General features: G+C 39.7%; 1 protein-coding gene across 2 annotated transcripts in view; it reads left to right on the forward strand.

Moving 5' to 3' along the window:
- Positions 1-3,147: 3,147 nt before the first annotated feature.
- kcnh8 (potassium voltage-gated channel, subfamily H (eag-related), member 8) overlaps positions 3,148-17,560 on the forward strand; it is a 121,363-nt gene continuing 106,950 nt past the window's right edge. For both annotated transcript variants that reach the window (XM_037535540.1, XM_037535541.1), the window contains exon 1: positions 3,148-3,535. In XM_037535540.1, coding sequence (XP_037391437.1) covers positions 3,460-3,535 — 76 coding nt within the window. In that variant the 5' untranslated portion in view covers positions 3,148-3,459. The remainder of the gene's footprint in view (positions 3,536-17,560) is intronic.

A 17,560-nucleotide genomic window follows, 5' to 3' on the forward strand; every position in this document is an offset into this window, starting at 1 on the left:
GAGCATCCCAGAGAGGCTGAGCCTTTCAGAGGTTAAAGAGAGGGGTTCACCACTCTGTGAAAGACTCCACAATCAAACAATTCAAGAATAACGTTTCTCAACATAAAAACAAAAAACTTTTGCTATCCATCATCTACAGTACATAATAACATTAAAAGATTCAGAGAATTTGGAGAAATGTCTGTAAGCAAGGGACAAGGCCAACAATCAGTATTTGCTGGCTGTGATCTTTGGGCCCTCAGGTGGCACCGCATTAAAAACGGACATGATTCTGTAGTGGGCACCTCATGGGCTCAGGGACACGTCTGAATATGACTGTGAAAACAGTTTGTCACTGCATCCACAAATGCTTATTAAAACTGTAAAACGCAAAGAGGAAACTGTACATATACAGGATCCAGAAACGGTGGCACCATCTCTGGGCCCGAGCTCATTTAAAATGGACTGAGGAGAAGTGGAAAAGTGCTCTGTGGTCTGACAATTCAACATTTGAAATTTATTTAGAAATCAAGGACACTGTGTCCTCTTTGTTAAACACTGTTCAGCTTGTTATAGGCGCATAGTTCAAAAGCCAGTATTCATGATAGTATTATAGTGCATTAGTGCACATGGCATGAGTGACAAGCGCATTTGTAAAGGCACCATTAATGCTGAATGCTATATACATGTTTTGACAATATATGCTGCCATTCCGATGATGTCGTTTTCAGGGAAGGCCTTACTTTTTTCAGCAAGACAATGTAAAACCACATTCTGCATGTATTACAACAGCATGGCTTTGTATTAAAAGATCCGGGGTGCTAAACAGGCCTGCCTGCAGTCCAGACCAGTCACCTACTGAAAACATTATGAAATGAAAAACACCACAAAAGACCCTGAACTGTTGAGCAGCTGGAATCTTATGTTAAGCAAGAATGGGAAAACTTTTCACTTTCAAAATTACAGCAATTGGTCTCAATTCCCAAACAGAGTGTTGTTGAAAGAAGAGGTGATGAAACACAATGGTAAACATGCCCCCCGTCCCAACTTTATGGGAACATGTTGTTGGCATCAAATTCAGAATGGGCATATATTAAAAAAAAAACAATAAAATTTGTGTTTCAACATTTGATATATTGTCTTTGTAGTGTTTTCCTCTAAAAACATGCTTTGCATATTATTGCATTCTGTTTTTATTTATGTTCTGCACAGCGTCCAAAGTTTTTTTGGAATTGGGGTTGTAAGTTTCAATTTTTTATAGCTCACACAGGTAATGATAATTCACACATGTGACATTAGCTGAAAGTATATCTTTCATAGAATTGATTGGAGTACCTTATTGCTATTGGGTCTTGACATAAAACTGAAAGGCATCTTGCTTCATGTCTGAAGTCACACTCCTAGTCTATAAAACATGATCATTATTTAACCATTGCACTTGTTGTGAATGTGTCTATTCACATCCCACAGTGGTGCTGCAGTTGTTCTCTAGAGTGACATTTTTCACTTTAAAGACTACAAAAAGCTCCTTGTAATGATGTATTATGGAGGTGGGAGGAACTTTTGAAAACGATAGCTGCTTTAGTGTGGACTGTTTGGAGATTTTTTTTTTTGTCTATTTTGTGCTGATTGAAACCAGAATAAAACCAGGTTGTAGTAATGCTGCCTTCATGCTAACAAGGAGCTCGGAGTATTCTGAATCTCCTGCTTCCCACCTAAGTCTTGTTTGCCTGCTGTGCACATATGAAAACTTCTAAAAATATTTACATTTTTGTCATAGGGTTGTCTTGTTAGCGATTCATTTATTGGTAAAGTGGCTGATGGCTATTGCAGTTCACTGTTAATACAAAGACACAAATTGACCAAAAATATTGCACTGGCAGCGAAAACTTACGATTATGCAAATATGTTTTAGCAACATCATATAGAATTAGCATATGACTTTGCGGGCAGTCTTGGGCTGGAGGTTAGGGAACCAGCCCTGTGACCGGAAGGTTGCTGGTTCGATCCCCAGAGCTGACAGCACATGACTGAGGTGTCCTTGAGCAAGACACCAAACCCCCCACTGCTGCAGATAGGGCTGCCCACTGCTCCTGGCAAGTGTGCTCACTGTCCCCTGGTGTGTTCTCACTAGTGTATATGTGGTGTTTCACTCCATGGATGGGTTAAATGAGGAGGTGAAATTTCCCTGTTGTGGGACTAATAAGGGTCACTTAACGAGAAACTCAAACGTCTGTTTAAAAAGCTTTTAATACACTATTAAGGTCTCTTGTTGAAACAACATCACAGAATAGCAAGTTAGAAAAGTTGGAGCTTTCAGAGAGGGAGGAACATTCAAATGGATTTTTCACTCAGATGTTGGAAATTGGAAACTATACAGTTCCCACTTGCTCATAAAGGCAGGCTCATTAGCCTTTAGTTCACAGCTAGGCCAGCTGTCAGAAATCACTGACACCACAGGATGGTTGTATGATAAGGTCTATTTGTGTAATTCATGCTGGCCACTGAAATGAAAGAACATTGATGAATGAAAACATGAAACTGATATAAAGTCATGAATTCTGTCGAATTCATGTAGTTTATATGAAGCTCCTTTTCAGCCGCTAGCTTGTCATAGATTTAGCATTTAGCTCGTTGCTGCTTTCGAAGTTAATCGTGCCGGTTGTTTACGTGTGACGTCACACGTCTTCCTGAAGGGGTTGCCCGATGTTTGAGGAACTCGGGCTCCTCTCACATTGTAACTTCTACAGCTGATTCACATCACTTGTAGATAAGTCACAACGTGTACAGCTAGGAATCGTTTTGAGACGCAGCCGGAGCATATAGCTCGTCAAGCGTGGTTGGAAATGCCAAAGATAAGTAGGCCAATGCGAGCTCTGTAGGTTAGCGTATTAATGGCCTGTTTTTCTCTTTTGTAAGGCAAAGTTGCTGTTTTTATATTTTATATATATATATATATATATATATATATATATATATATATATATATATATATATATATATATATATATATATATATATATATATATATACAATATTATATTATAAAATATATATCGAATGTAGAAAAGATAAGAAGTAAACATGTAGGAAATTAAAGTTACTATACAAATATATTATTATTATTATTGTTTTTTTTTTTTGTTTTTTTTTGCTCACCTCCTCGGTAAGCTGTGAGGACTTGCTGTGTAAGAGGGTGGAGAAGGTGGAGTGGGTCGTTAGGATGCTGAACAGTGTTGAGTGAGTCCTCGCGCTCGTGCATCTCCTCGCGCTTGTTCACAGCCGCTCACCTGATGTGCACCCGCGGGCGCGCGCTTCTCATTCAGCCGCTTCGCTCACACTTCAGACGGACACAGACCTGTCCGGCCCTGCGAAGCGCGGCGCGGCTGTTTCGTTCCTGGACTACTCTTCATCTCGTCCAGCCTCGGCTCCGGTGACGCTCCGTAACTTTGATGGGGACTTCGACCACTGCGCGCGAAAATGCCTGTTATGAAGGGACTGCTCGCGCCTCAGAACACCTTTCTGGACACCATAGCCACGCGCTTTGACGGCACACGTGAGTCATTACGGCGCTTTTCGGCGTAATTAGCTGCTGCCTGGATAAAGTTTTAGACGCTGTTCAGAGTTCAGATTAGGAGTAGACTGAATATGAAAATGTGCATCGTGTGACGTACATATGCGGTTATTCAGAGATATGAAGTCGAATTCAGCGCCTGTAAAAGTCAAAGAGGAGCAAAGATCACAACTGACCCAAAAATGACATTTGAATGATTTGTAATTGATCTAATTAATAATCAAATGACATAATTAATGAATTGTTTCGGCTTCAACAGGAAGCGTTATTATGGAAACGTGGTCAGGGCTGTAAAGGATCTGAGGGAGCCCCTGAAGCTCCTGAAATACAGAAGAAAGGGGATTTGCATGGTCAGCACCATGGACAGAGCATGAGGGAGTTCCCTTCATGATGTCTGCAGGACAGACAGTGCAGGGGAGTAATAGTCAAGTCCTGAAGGACTACAGTCCTGCAAAGATCTCTCTTATCTAACTCTCATAGAGGTCTTAGTCATGAGCTCAGGAGTTGAATTAGGTGCGTTAAATTAGACAGTGTTCTGGATCTGAGTCCGCTCCCGCCGAGACTGAGTCAGAAAACGGATTAATTATCCTGTAGTCTGCTGATTCGTGCTGTGTGGGTGGGGAGTATGGAATCTGTGAGGACCCAAATAAGAAAGTAATGTTGGATATCATATGCTCAGAGGAGATGCATAAACTTTTCCCGCTGTTGGTAGCGACCAGCATCGATCAAATTTAATTGGTAACACATTGGTGGAGTCAGGTGGGATTTCATCTCGAGGCGCGTCTTTGGTTGGTTGTCAAATGAGCTCACCTTGCTCACAGTCCCCGGTGTGAAGCACCGTAACTAATCATAGATATGAAGACACTGGTCTGACTCGTGTACTTATTCTGCTGGAACAATCAGGCTTTGTGTAAGTGCAGGAAACTCTGTTAAGCCTACAGAGCCTCGTCAGTTTAGCATCTGAATGCATGCACGGTGGACCACTTCTTTAAAGGTTCACAGCTTGGATGCATGGTTCTGCACTCTTAACCATAAAGGTGCCTAATGGGTTCTTTACACACACACACACACACACACACACACACACACACACACACACGCGCACACATCCTCTAAACCGCTTATCTTTCTGAGTTGTAGTGGTTCTTTGCACAGTGCCATAAAAGAACAAATTTTAGTTCCCTAAAGCAGCAGTTCTCAAACCAGCTCCCAGTGGCTCACATTTTTGATCTATGCATTTTAAGTTGGAGCAAAAATTAAGACCATCTGGGGGACAACTGCCCTGAAGAACCTTTCAGTGGATGGTTCTTTAGAGAATCATTTCTGTAAATGAGACGCATGAGTGTGAATTATGTTCACAATGTTTAAAGAACCTCCACATGATAACGCTTCTTAAGTTTGCTTGAAGGTTCTTCCTATACTCTTTAAAAAGAAGGTTCTTCAAGCTCCTACTGTAAGCTCCTATAGCAGAACCCCTTTTTGGTTCTATACCGAACCATTTTCAAAAAGTCATCAATCTGAAGAACCCTTTGACGATGCAAAGAACCCTTTAATCATGCCAAGGGATCTTTTCTTTACTAAAGAACCCTTGAGGAACCATTTCTTTAGGTCTGTGAAATGTTCTTCAAAACCACAAATCCCTTTTCCAGGCGTGGTTCTTTAGGGAACCAAGTGTGGTCCTTATGTGCCACATAAGGATGTTTAAAAAAGATCCTTCTTTACGGAACCAGAAGTACTTTTTCTATGGCTTAGTGCATCTTAAAAATAAAGGTTTTTGTGATGCCATAGAAGAACCAATTTCGGTTCCTTCAAGAAAATTTAAATCAATGCTTCTTTAAAGAACCGTTTATTTCGTTAAGATGTGTTAGTGTGAACAACCATTACAAAGTTTAAAGATCTTCCTCATAATGTAAAGGTTCTATGACAAACCTTTAAATAGATCTAGACCCAATGCATTCATTTGAATCATGGGAAGTTCTTTAAACCTTTAAAATATTGTTTACACTCACACTTAGTTAAAAACGGCTCACACTTTCACATCTCGTTTGCAAAAATAATTCTTTAGTGAAACCCCCCATTGTAGGGAGCCAGGAGCGGTGTTCTATGGCATAACTTCAAATAACACTTTTAAGTTACTGTTGCTACCTTTATTTTGAAAAATAAAGGAAGCAAATGGTGAACTTTTTGTGGCACATTTTAAATTACATGGAGATTCTTCAACCCTAAAAGTTTTTCACATTTTCACATCTTATTTACAGAAATGGTTTCTCAAAGAACCATCCAATAAAAGGTTATTTCAAGAAGTGATGGTGTTTCTTCTATGGCATTGTGCAAAAAAAAAAAACTCTTTTGGCAGCTTTTTTAAGACTGTAGGACAAAAACCATTCCATTATGTGGCAGATCTTCAAACATGAGTAACCAAAACAGTTACTCAAAGAACCACCAATTGAACAGTTCTTTAGGGAACCAAAGGTGCTTCTTCTAAAGCAGGGGTCACCAGTCTTATCCACCATGGAGCGGTGTGGCTGTAAAGTTTCATTCCAAGAGAGCAGCACTCCTCATATGACTAACCATCCGTTTGAAGGCTGAGATCAACAGATTAAAGAAGTGGAATCAGATGTTCTTTTGCTGATTGAAATAAAAACCTGCAGCCACACTGGCCCTTTGTGGATAAGATTGGTAACTCCTATTGTGTCTCGGAAAGAACCCTTTTTGGCACTTTTTTAAGAGTTTATTTGGACAGTGCTACCTGCTCTGTGCATATGCCATTTCAATCAGATCTGAAACCTTAGTTTAGTGCAAAGCTAAATATAACACTAATGGAACACTCTCACCACAAGTATTCTCCTGAAGGGCTACAGCATCCTGAGGGCTGTGAAGTTTGCACAGCACCCGGCTGTGGCAATGTACCTGAGGGACCTCAATTTGTCCTTGAGGGACTGCAGGTAAAATGGCAGAGAATGGCACCAAAATGACTGAAAATAGCTTCCATCACACAGTAAATAACAACATCAGCAGAGCTAAATATGAACCTTATGGGGAAGGCGAATTGGGAATTTTAAAGTCGGTCTCAGGATATAAGAGCTACATGTGGAAAGTGTCCATAGAGGTTGCTTATTGTCACCATCCATAACGTTCTATGGCGAACAATCGGGAAATGATCTAGATATTAAGACTCAGAGAGAGTGCAGCAAAATGGTGGTGTACTACCATTGATTGCTATTCAGTCACGACAAAAATTCGTGCTCTTTTCGTGCAGGTACCTGTCAGTGGTGGCATATGGCGGGTAATTACACTGAAGCAGTGTATGAGTGTTTGTCTGGTATGGAGAGAAAGAGAGAGGGGGAGAGATTAACCATCATTTAGGTGAGCCGTCTTTTACAAGAAGATTTTTGGTAATGGTTCGTTTAGCACAATTATAGGCAAAATGGATGACACCTTGGTCAGGAAATGGTTGCATATCAGGCAGCCTGCTCTCATTGTGTCATAGAAACTTAATGCTACAGACATCCATTCTTCCTGTCTGCGCCAAATTAAGCATATTTGCTTGCTTAGTATGTCCACGTCTTATGGCACAAGCCCACCTCAACATGTGGATAAAGAATGGCTATGTGTTGATATGAACATGTGGTGTGTCTTCTCTTCTGAAACTGCTGTACAGAGACTTCAGTGTGCTGTTCTACCTGAGGAGGCTAAAACACTGAACTTCCCACAGCACTCAGACAGCTCATCAGTCACCATTAGAGAGAGAGGGAGGGAGGGCTGTTAAAAAAGAGCAACAGCCAGGGAGGAAAAACAAGGATAGAGACAGAAAGACCATGTAGAGAAAAAGGGAGGGATAAAGGGAAGGAAAGGGTGGGGAGAATGATGGGCTGTTCTAGTTCCACATTTTTTCCTGCTTAGTGCTGAAATCTTCATATATAATTCTTCTGATTCACTTGTTGATTTCTTATGGCAAAAAAAGCAGAACTCACCACAATATGCAACATCGCTGACGTAATACCACTGACTCAACACTACTGAGGTATCATAACTGACTCAACACCACTGACTCAACACCACTGACTCAGCACCAGTGACGTAATACCACTGACATAACATCACTGACATAGCACCACTGACATATGGTAACACCATCGACATAACACTGATGGTGGCATTTACTGAAAAAACAGATTTTGGCAATTATTTGAGTGACATGTGTATTTACTTATCTAATAAAGCAATGTGATGGAACTATTAAAGTCATTCATATTTCTTTAATCTCTAATATAAAATGTGCACAGAAATGTCCTCAGAAATGAGTGTGAAGCAACATAAACAGTGACAGAATAGCACAATGAGGCATGAGCTCAACAACAAATCTTGAAAACATCCATCCATCCATTTTCTAAGCTGCTTCTCCATCAGGGTCGCGGGGGGGTGCTGGAGCCTATCCCAGCAGTCTTCAGGCAGAAGGCAGGATACACCCTGGACAGGTCGCCAGTCCATCGCAGGGCAGGCAGACACAGACAGTCACTCACACCCAGGGGCAATTTAGCATGTCCAGTTGGCCTGACTGCATGTCTTTGGACTGTGGGAGGAAACCGGAGAACCCGGAGGAAACCCACACAGACACGGGGAGAATATGCAAACTCCACACAGAGAGGACCCTGATCACCTGACCAGGGAATCGAACCCAGGCCCTCCTCGCTGTGAGGCGACAGCGCTACCCACCACGCCACCGTGCCACCCGATCTTGAAAACAGACCCCTAAAATATGTTCTTCTTGGCTGTTTGTTGACTTCTGTTGAGCAAAATCAGAATAAGTAATCAAAGAAGGCAACTGTGCCGTTGAAACCCAACGATTAACCCTCAGAAGAAGAAAGACATGACATTAAATTCGAATTATTACTAGCATAATAGAAGAATATACTTATAGTATTTACCTGCAAGTGCTTATATATGAGTTTATGTGGGGGTTTATAAATCACTCAAAATACATAATACGTTTTTGTTTACTGCTTCCAAGGCAGCTTTCTGCTCGTTCTGCTCGAGCCTTTCTGACTCGTTAAAAGACATGGAGAATGACCTTTGAAGGCGACCATAACTGTCATCATTACATACATCATGATACACATTTCACTCTGCATAGACGGGCAGAACTTTCTGACGGACATTTGGACATTTAAGACCATCTTGTTGATAAATGTTTCATATTTTCAACTACAGTTGATTTTATCAAATCAACTAACCCTCTGTCACAAAATATTGTAATTTATGCGCATTTTATTCATTAATTTTTATTTAACATGTATTTTTAATCTCACTACTTTCATCATTAATTTTTTAAAATTCCACTTGTCATAGGCCACTGCTGCAATCAGATAATGATTGTATTGCTTGTTTATGTGCAAACACGCTCACTTATGTGAAAGCATTGATGAAAATGCTCACTGGCTAGTACAGGGCATGCTCCTCTTCTATTCTATATTCTTCTCTCAGTGAAAATGTAATCATAGGATTGCAATGGAAGTGAAACCGTGGGCTGGCTTCCAAAGGCCACTGTATTTTTTGCTAGTCCCACAAGGGCTTCTTGTTTCCCCATGAGACAGAGCAGAATACAGATGGATCTTACTCATTCTCCCTCTCTCTTTCTTTCTCTCTGTCTCACTGACAGAGATCCAGAAAATGAAAGGCATTCTAGAGTCCATTGCATTGTCAATCTAAGCATCATGCTATTTGTTATCCAACCCATTATGAAGTCATGTGAATATGCTTATTAACCAATGTGTGCTCAGATTTTCCCAGCAATTTCATGCGTATTGATGTACCACCTGTGATCCATTTAAACAACTTCAACCATTTATTTCCCCTAACGGTTCTTTGTACGTTTGTATTCATTCATGTGTTCATCTTGAATACGACTTTACAAGAATTTAATGAAGGAGAAAAGAAGGATTAACACTGGGGTGAATTCAGTTGCCAGATTATGTGGAAAGGTAAGAATTTGATATGTTAGTTATCATGTTAATTAATATTCTGTAGTGTCGCATTATATTTTTTAGCCTCATTAGTTTGACAGGATTAAGGATTTTATATTGTTTTTCTGTTTTCCTTCAACAATGTTTTCTGACTACAAAACCCAGCATGCATTATGCAAAAATGTACAGCCTGTGTTGTCAACCAATCCTGACTGCCGGCCTTGCCACTCTGCTACAGGCTATTAAATACAACCAAACTAGCATTCATGCAAGCCTTCCCTCAGTTGTCAAACAAGATCATAAAGAAAACAGTGGTTCTATCTTTATTCAGCACGTGTAGGATGCCCTACATTAAAAAATTAGGTTTTCTGATAGCCAGGTAGCTACTAAATGTAGTTTTTACCTTGTTGATCTTAGTCATTTCTGCCATTTAGGTAATCCATTCTCTCCACTGTTTATTTCCACCTTCCAGATGCACCCCCTACCCCCTTAAACCAGTCTTTAAACCAGAAAAACTCACTCTAGAAAGTGTCAAGCACTGGTGTAGGATGTGTGTGTCTACAATGGAGGCAGGGTTACATTTCTCATTTTGTCCCTTCAATATTCCACTTTTGTAAGTTACTACTATTGAATGATGCAATTTGATATTGATTGTTTCTCATTCATAACTCAATGAAAACTGGAGAAATTCTATTGAAACTTCTAATCAATACCACTTTTAGTTAATTTTGTCATTTTGATGAAAAGTTAGTGTTGAGCAAGCAATCTTTTTTTGCAAGAAAGTCTTGGCCTTTCATTTTTAATTTTTTTTCATCTGTTGATAATTGAATGTAAATATAATTTATGAAGTAACAATGCAATGCAATGCAATAAATCATGCAGTTGTGTAGTTACATTTTAACTGCACAGCAACATGTAGGCCACTGTTCCCCTAGACGTCGAAGGGTCATGTAAGGGAACCAGGTGTCTGAGGAGTTTAATGCCTCTAATAACTCCATCACAGGAAGCTATTATATGAAGAAGTTAAGAATACTTTGCCTGGTCTGAGACATTGTTTTAGAATACTTTAGAGGTATTTTAAAAAGTAGATTGTTCTGGATTGTAAATAAAATGGGTATTTTTGCTACAACCCCTGGTTCCTATCATCACCACTGTAAAGAAATCAGAGTCAGGAAGTTTCTCTACAATTTCACAACAGACCAATGATTTTGTTAACCTCTTAATGAGTGAATCATATAAAATTGTTGAAAAAATCAGAGAAATGATCCTTTAATTAATGCCAGCGTAAGCTGTTAAGTAGTGAAATAAATTAGCTTGTTTGCGGTGGACAACATCCGCTCCATTGTGCTACAGCCAGGCTGTGTGTACTGAATGAGGACAGTCCTAATGGCCCTTTTCACACTGCGGTAGTAATAGCTGAATTCTAAACTGGCTGGTGATTGATGGCACCTGTGTTCTAGAGGTCAACAGGCTGTCTCAACCAAACACTTTCAGCTTGGCGAGGTAAACGGCGTTGACGGCCATTATGCAGCAGCACGACCATTTCAATAATTCAGCCAAACAGAATGCAGAACTAGAGAACAGTTAAAGCAGAAACTGTAAATGGGACATTCCTAAGTGTACAGTATCTCGTAACCTACATAGCAAATTTACCATGGAGACAAGGATAACCTTGGTGCTGTATGATCACCTCGTAAGGTGATACCCGTGAAGCTTTCCACATGCATCCACACACGATGGATTGTACGAGGAAACGCCTCAAATAAAGGCGATCCCTTTAGAATAGAAAGCTCCAGAATCTTTCCTGACCCACCCCCCCCCCTTCCTTCTGACACTTTTTTTTTTTTTCCTGGCCAGTTGTTCCCTCCCTCTTCTTTCCACCTCCCATCAGCCATTCCGTCTCCCTCTCCTTGTGCTCCTGCTCCCCTCACTAATCATACCAGCTCTTTAAATAGCTCTCAGGTGTTACAGTTTGGGACATGAGCTGGGGGGTGTGTGGGTGTATGTGTGTATGTATGCGTGTGTGTGTGTAGGGACATGAAAACAATCTGGGACAGCAGAGAAATATGCCCACTTCTCTCCATTTTCTACTCCCCAACTGCCTATTCTTTCCACACTCTTAATATTGTTCCACATGTTCCATAATGTTCGTACCACTCAGTCTGCGTGTACAGTCATACGACCCAAATAACATGATTTGTTGTTATGGAATTAGTCTGGAATAAGTCATTTTCGCATTAACTTGCATGAACAGTTAAGAAGGTTTTTGACTTCTCTTGTAGAGTTACCATTTTGGAGGTATATGGTTTTCTTTGGACAGTGACCAAATGTCAAAGTCAGCAAATAAACAGTAATTATGCATTAAAATGAGCAGAAGTGTGTTCTCTGTAGATGATGTTTTAACTCCTTTTCACTTATTAAATCAACAAAACATGTCATTTGTTCAAGAGTGCCCAAACCTTTGCATACTACTGCAGTGGTTACTCCAGTTAAAATCCTACTAGACACAATGGCGGATAAAAAACATTAATCCAAAGTGCAAATAAAAAAGAGTAAATATGATCTTGTTTCAGTACCCTACTGCGCCCTAGCTGTGTAGTTCACGTTTGTGTCTTTTCTTTTCATAGTTGTCATTTATTGCCAAACTTTCTCAAAAATTCATGCTTTTGAAGGAAATACAGGAGTATTCTGAAAAAAAATGTTCTTGTTAAAATAAATCTAACTAGGTTAGTCTGTAGAGGCGGCCGGGGCGGGTTAGTTTGTCCGCATATTTTAACGCCCCTCATTTCCTAGCTTATCTCAACAAACATCTGAAGAAACACTGTAGCCTGTGCATATCACTTTGGTGCTAGGATCACCTAAAGTTCAGTTGGTTAAGCCGACTAGTGTTTTCATTATCAAAGCATTTTTATTGTATATAGTCTGAAAATATGTCATGGCAATGGTTGTCTGTTTTGTCATGTCAACATAATTTGAACATTTTGGGCATATAGCTGTAATTGTACCCATTTGCCCAGCACACTAAACTCCCAAACACCAAAATTATACACACCTCTATATTATTTTTAATGACTTTTTTTCTCTTAATGTGAGTCAGTGCCAAGACAAATTACTTGCAAGCAACATCTTACTTGGCCACATTTGATTCTGATTCTGCAAGCAAGCCTCCACTTTTTAAGGCAAAATGAACAAGCAGTGTTCTGATTCATGAATGTGATTGATCAAGGACCCTCTGTGTCCAAAACTTACACAAGATTACATGCGCATGCTAACACACATTCACACAAGCGCACCCTTGAGCAATACATTTATTTCTCTGGTGAGGTATTCAATCTATCCAATTATGCATAAACTGACAGGAAGCCAGATGGGGTCTCTATCTGGACGGGAACGGTAGGTATATTTGTGTGTCCTATATGTTTGATTTGTGGATGTGTGTAAGCATGTGTAGTGAATGTAGGACGGTGTGTCAAGTACTTTCTTGCTAGCTTGCTTTGCTAAGTCAAAGACCCCCTGCCCCATACAAAACAGCAGGGCTAGAAGGCAAAATGTACTGAGTAGGGCAACAAATTATTTGTTTCATCATTGTCTGATTTATCAAATGTCTTGAACAGCCACTTCAAACCTGATTTCAAATGCAAAAACTGACCAAACTGATATGCTTGTGTGCATAGATCAATATATTGGATGCATGTTGTTTTGTGCTTGCATAGTTGGGCTTTGTGTGTTTTCAAGCAGTAAGCAAAGGTGCAGCTAGAGGATATGTGGTATCTAGAGGTGGAAATGGCCAGGTTTTAGTGAGAGAACCCCAGTGTTTTTTGGATTTCCATTATGGGCTTTTATAATCAATCAACAAATGCTTCAATCTAGTGTATTTTCTACATAAGAAATAAATAGGGACATTTCAAGAGCTGAAAGATGGAGTGTTTTTCCCTAAAAACTTTACCTTGGTTATCAGGGGTACTGGCCTTAAATAAAATAACAGCCAGTACATTTGACAGATTCAAAATGCATCTTGGTCTCTATGCAGCCTAGGTATCTTTATTACTGGTCTTATAATCATTAAGATTAAACCCCATACAAGAACAATTTATTTGAAACCTGAAGGTCCTTAAACCTATTTAACATTATTTATCTCCAATACAGATGATATCATTTATATGGAGAACAAGAAAATGTATTAAAATTATATGGTTCTTCAGATGTTTAAAAACTTTACAGCATTTTGTTCATAAGCTGAGAAGTACTGACATTATCTACTTATTTAGCAGCACCATAGAAAAACACTGCATAGACCTTTTGTTTCAGGACATGAGATGCTGGAATCCAAATAAGCTCTTCAACAAGGCAGATGATCTAGACCAGGGGTTCGCAACACAAAGCTCTTCAGCTGTTCTGTTGTGGCTCCACAGGGGAATTAGATTTTTAGGTAAAAATAAAATAATCCTCCTTTGCAGTAAAATTAGGCTCTGCTGATTGTTCTAACACAGTTTTAACAATAAATGGTCATAAATACTAGAGATACTGCAGAGTGTAATTGCTAATTCACCAACCCTGAAACACAGAAAACAATCTCACTTAGTTATTTAACAAAAAGTCAAAGGGAAAGAAGACAGACATTAATCATTTGGAGACAAATGGACTTATTAGCAGTTATAAAGACTCACCTGGTGCAGATCCTGCTGCAGCACTGTTAGACTGTACACCAGCCAACACTGTTCTGTCTCAACTTTTACTGCCATAATGGGGTTCTGATGATTTCCAGAAAAGGACTCCAGGTCAGCCCACAAATGCATTTTTGTAGCAATTGTTGGTAGGTTGGAAACGCTTTATAGAACACATTGTAGAAGTATTTTTATAAAACTGGTTAATATATTAAGTTAAAAAGTGCAAATTTGGCCAGCATTCTGTGAAGCTTGTCCAACCCAGCAGGAGTAGCTATAAAAGAACGCATTAGTGAGTACAGCATGAATAGGTCAGTTCACCTTCTTGATTCTGGGATGATGTAAGAGTGTTTTAATTTCATGTTGCAGTGTTAACTTTAGTTGAACTGTCAGAATTTCAAAATGATATTAAAAAATCCTCTCAAAGACGCACACTCACACGATCAAACAAAACTGGCACTCTCAGCTGCATCAGGCTGGTTGTGGGACATTGTAGGACTGTGGGACAGGAGGTTATGACCCAGGCTGAATGGATGGATGGATGGAGGGATAAAAAGAGAGAGATGGAGTTCTCCTCTGGGATGGGCTGTCGAGCTGCTGCCTTTAACATTCATCGCCAGACAGCAGGCCAGCGTTCAGGGAATACTTTACCCAATATACCACACCTATCCCATACACACACACTCACAAACATATATGCAAATATGTATTCCTATCTTCATGAGGTGTTTCCTCTGACCTCTATAATGTCTCACCTCAGTATGCAAACAAAATTTTTTTACTGTTCCAAATAAAAGCAGAATCATAGACAAAATATATAAATAAATAACAATAAAATTTATTGTTATTTATATGGGCACTAGCCAAATGTATTCATGTCAAAATATTCTTCATCCTGGAGACATCTAGAGCTCACAAAAAGCCAAATACACTCCCTGCTTTGTTTTTTTTCTTTTTCCATCAAGACAATCTATACTAGATTGGAATCACAGTCACAACAATATTAAACCAACTTGGTTGCAGATAAATTAATAAAATTATAGTAATGTATTAGTCCTGTGCAATTTCACAGCTGTTACATATTTAGTGGAAAGTTAGGGAGCTGTAAATAAAAATGAAGAAATGTTAATGTGTCCAAAATGATAAACAAAGCTCTTGAATATTCTGAAAAAGCTATATAGCATTGAGAAGGAATTTATAATAAAATTAATATTCAGAGACCATCATACTTCAGGCAGATACTTAAATGTAAATAGAAATCAAAGTTTATGCACAATGATCATTAAAGTATATTATTTATCATTTTATTTTCTTCTTCACAAAATTCTTGAAATATGAAATAAAACACCTAAAATGCATTTGATGAGGATTTTGTAATATTAAAATACACTATATTCCAATACGTATTCACTCACCCATCCAAATCATTGAATCATTGTGTTCCAATCACTTCCCTGGCCACAGGTGTATAAAACCAAGCTCCTAGGCCTGCAGACTGCTTCTACAAACATTAGTGAAAGAATGAGTTGCTCTCAGGAGCTCAGTGAATTCCAGCGTGGTACCATGATCGGACGCCACCTCTGCAACAAGTCTAGTCGTGAAATTTCCTCGCTACTAAATATTCCACAGTCAACTGTCAGTGGTACAAAGTGGAAGCGATTGGGAATGACAGCAACTCAGCCACGAAGTGATACAATCTCAGAATAACTCTCTCAGTACGACACTGTCATTGGGGCAGTACCCTTCTTGTCACTGTGGTGGTACCCTCAGGAGTACATCTCTGTACCTTTAGTCATGGAACATAATTGTACCATAATTCACTGAAATGATATTTTCTAAGTTGTACAGACTCCACACACCCTGACTCATCTCCAGGCTTTTTATTAAATGGTTCTGTTTTTAAAAATTAGTTCATAAAAAGATACAAATATCTACTGTTCCACTGGAAAATACTTATTTAAGGCACGCAATTGGACCTTAAAACCACTACTACCTTTATTTCTAACAGTGTAGGTCAGTGGGGTCAGCGGATGCTAAAGCGTATAATGCACAGAGGTCACCAACTTTCTGCAGAGTCAATCGCTACAGACCTCCAAACTTCATCTTGCCTTTAGATCAGCTCAAGAACAGCAGAGAGCTTCATGGAATGGGTTTCCATGGCCAAGCAGCTGCATCCAAGCCTTACATCAGCAAGTGCAATGCAAAGTATTGAATGTAGTGGTGTAAAGCGCAGCCACTAGACTCTAGAGCAGTGGAGACGTGTTCTCTGGAGTGACCAATCACGCTTCTCCATCTGGCATTCTGATGGACGAGTCTGGGTTTTGCGGTTGCCAGGAGAACGGTACTTGTCTAACTGCATTGTGCTGAGTGTAAAGTTTGGTGGAGGGGGGATTATGGTGTGGGGTTGTTTTTCAGGAGTTGTTTTCCAATGAAAGGAACTCTTAATGCTTCAGCAGACCAAGTGATTTTGGACAATTTCTTGCTCCCAACTTTGTGGGAAGAGTTTGGGGACGGTCCCTTCCTGTTTCAGCATGAGTGCGTACCAGTGCACAAAGCAAGGCCCATAAAGAAATGGATGAGCGAGTTTGGTGTGGAAGAGCTTGACTGGCCTGCACAGAGTCCTGACCTCAACCTGATAGAACACCTTTGGGATGAATTCGAGTGGAGCCAGGCCTTCTTGTCCAACATCAATGTCTGAGCTCACAAATGCGCTTCCCATGAACACACCGCTGAACCTTGCGGAAAGCCTTCTCAGAAGAGTTAAAGCTGTTATAGCTGCAAAGGATGGGTCAACATCATATTAAACCCTATGGATTAAGAATGGGATGTCACTCAAGTTCATATGCATGTGAAGGCAGAAGAGCAAATACTTTTGGCAATATAGTGTACAATAAGTTGTTATTATACACTGTGTGCACAATTATTAGGCAAGTGAGTATTTTCACCATATTATCATTTTTAGGCATATTTTCTAACTCCAAGCTGGATAAACTTGAATGCTTAATGGATAATGGTGATGTGTATCTGTGTAATGAGTTAAAAATTACCAAAAGTCTCTCAGAGGGATGCAGAACTCTTGAAATTGCTAAGATTTTGGGGCGTGATCACAGAACCATCAAATGTTTTGTTGCAAATAGTCAACAGGGTCGCAAGAAACGTGCTGAGAAAAAAGACGCAAATTAACTGCCAAGGATTTGAGAAGAATCAAGCGTGAAGCTATCATATCATATCAGCTGTCATATTCCAGAACTGCAACCTAGCTGGAGTATCAAGAAGTACAAGATGTTCAGCACTCAGGTACTCCTCAGGTAAGGAAGGCTGAAACCCGACTACCACTGAACAAGACACAAGCTGAAGTGTCTAGACTGGTCCAAGAAGAA

The sequence above is a fragment of the Pygocentrus nattereri genome, chromosome 27, assembly GCF_015220715.1.
Source record: "Pygocentrus nattereri isolate fPygNat1 chromosome 27, fPygNat1.pri, whole genome shotgun sequence".
NCBI classification, from domain to species: Eukaryota; Metazoa; Chordata; class Actinopteri; order Characiformes; family Serrasalmidae; genus Pygocentrus; species Pygocentrus nattereri.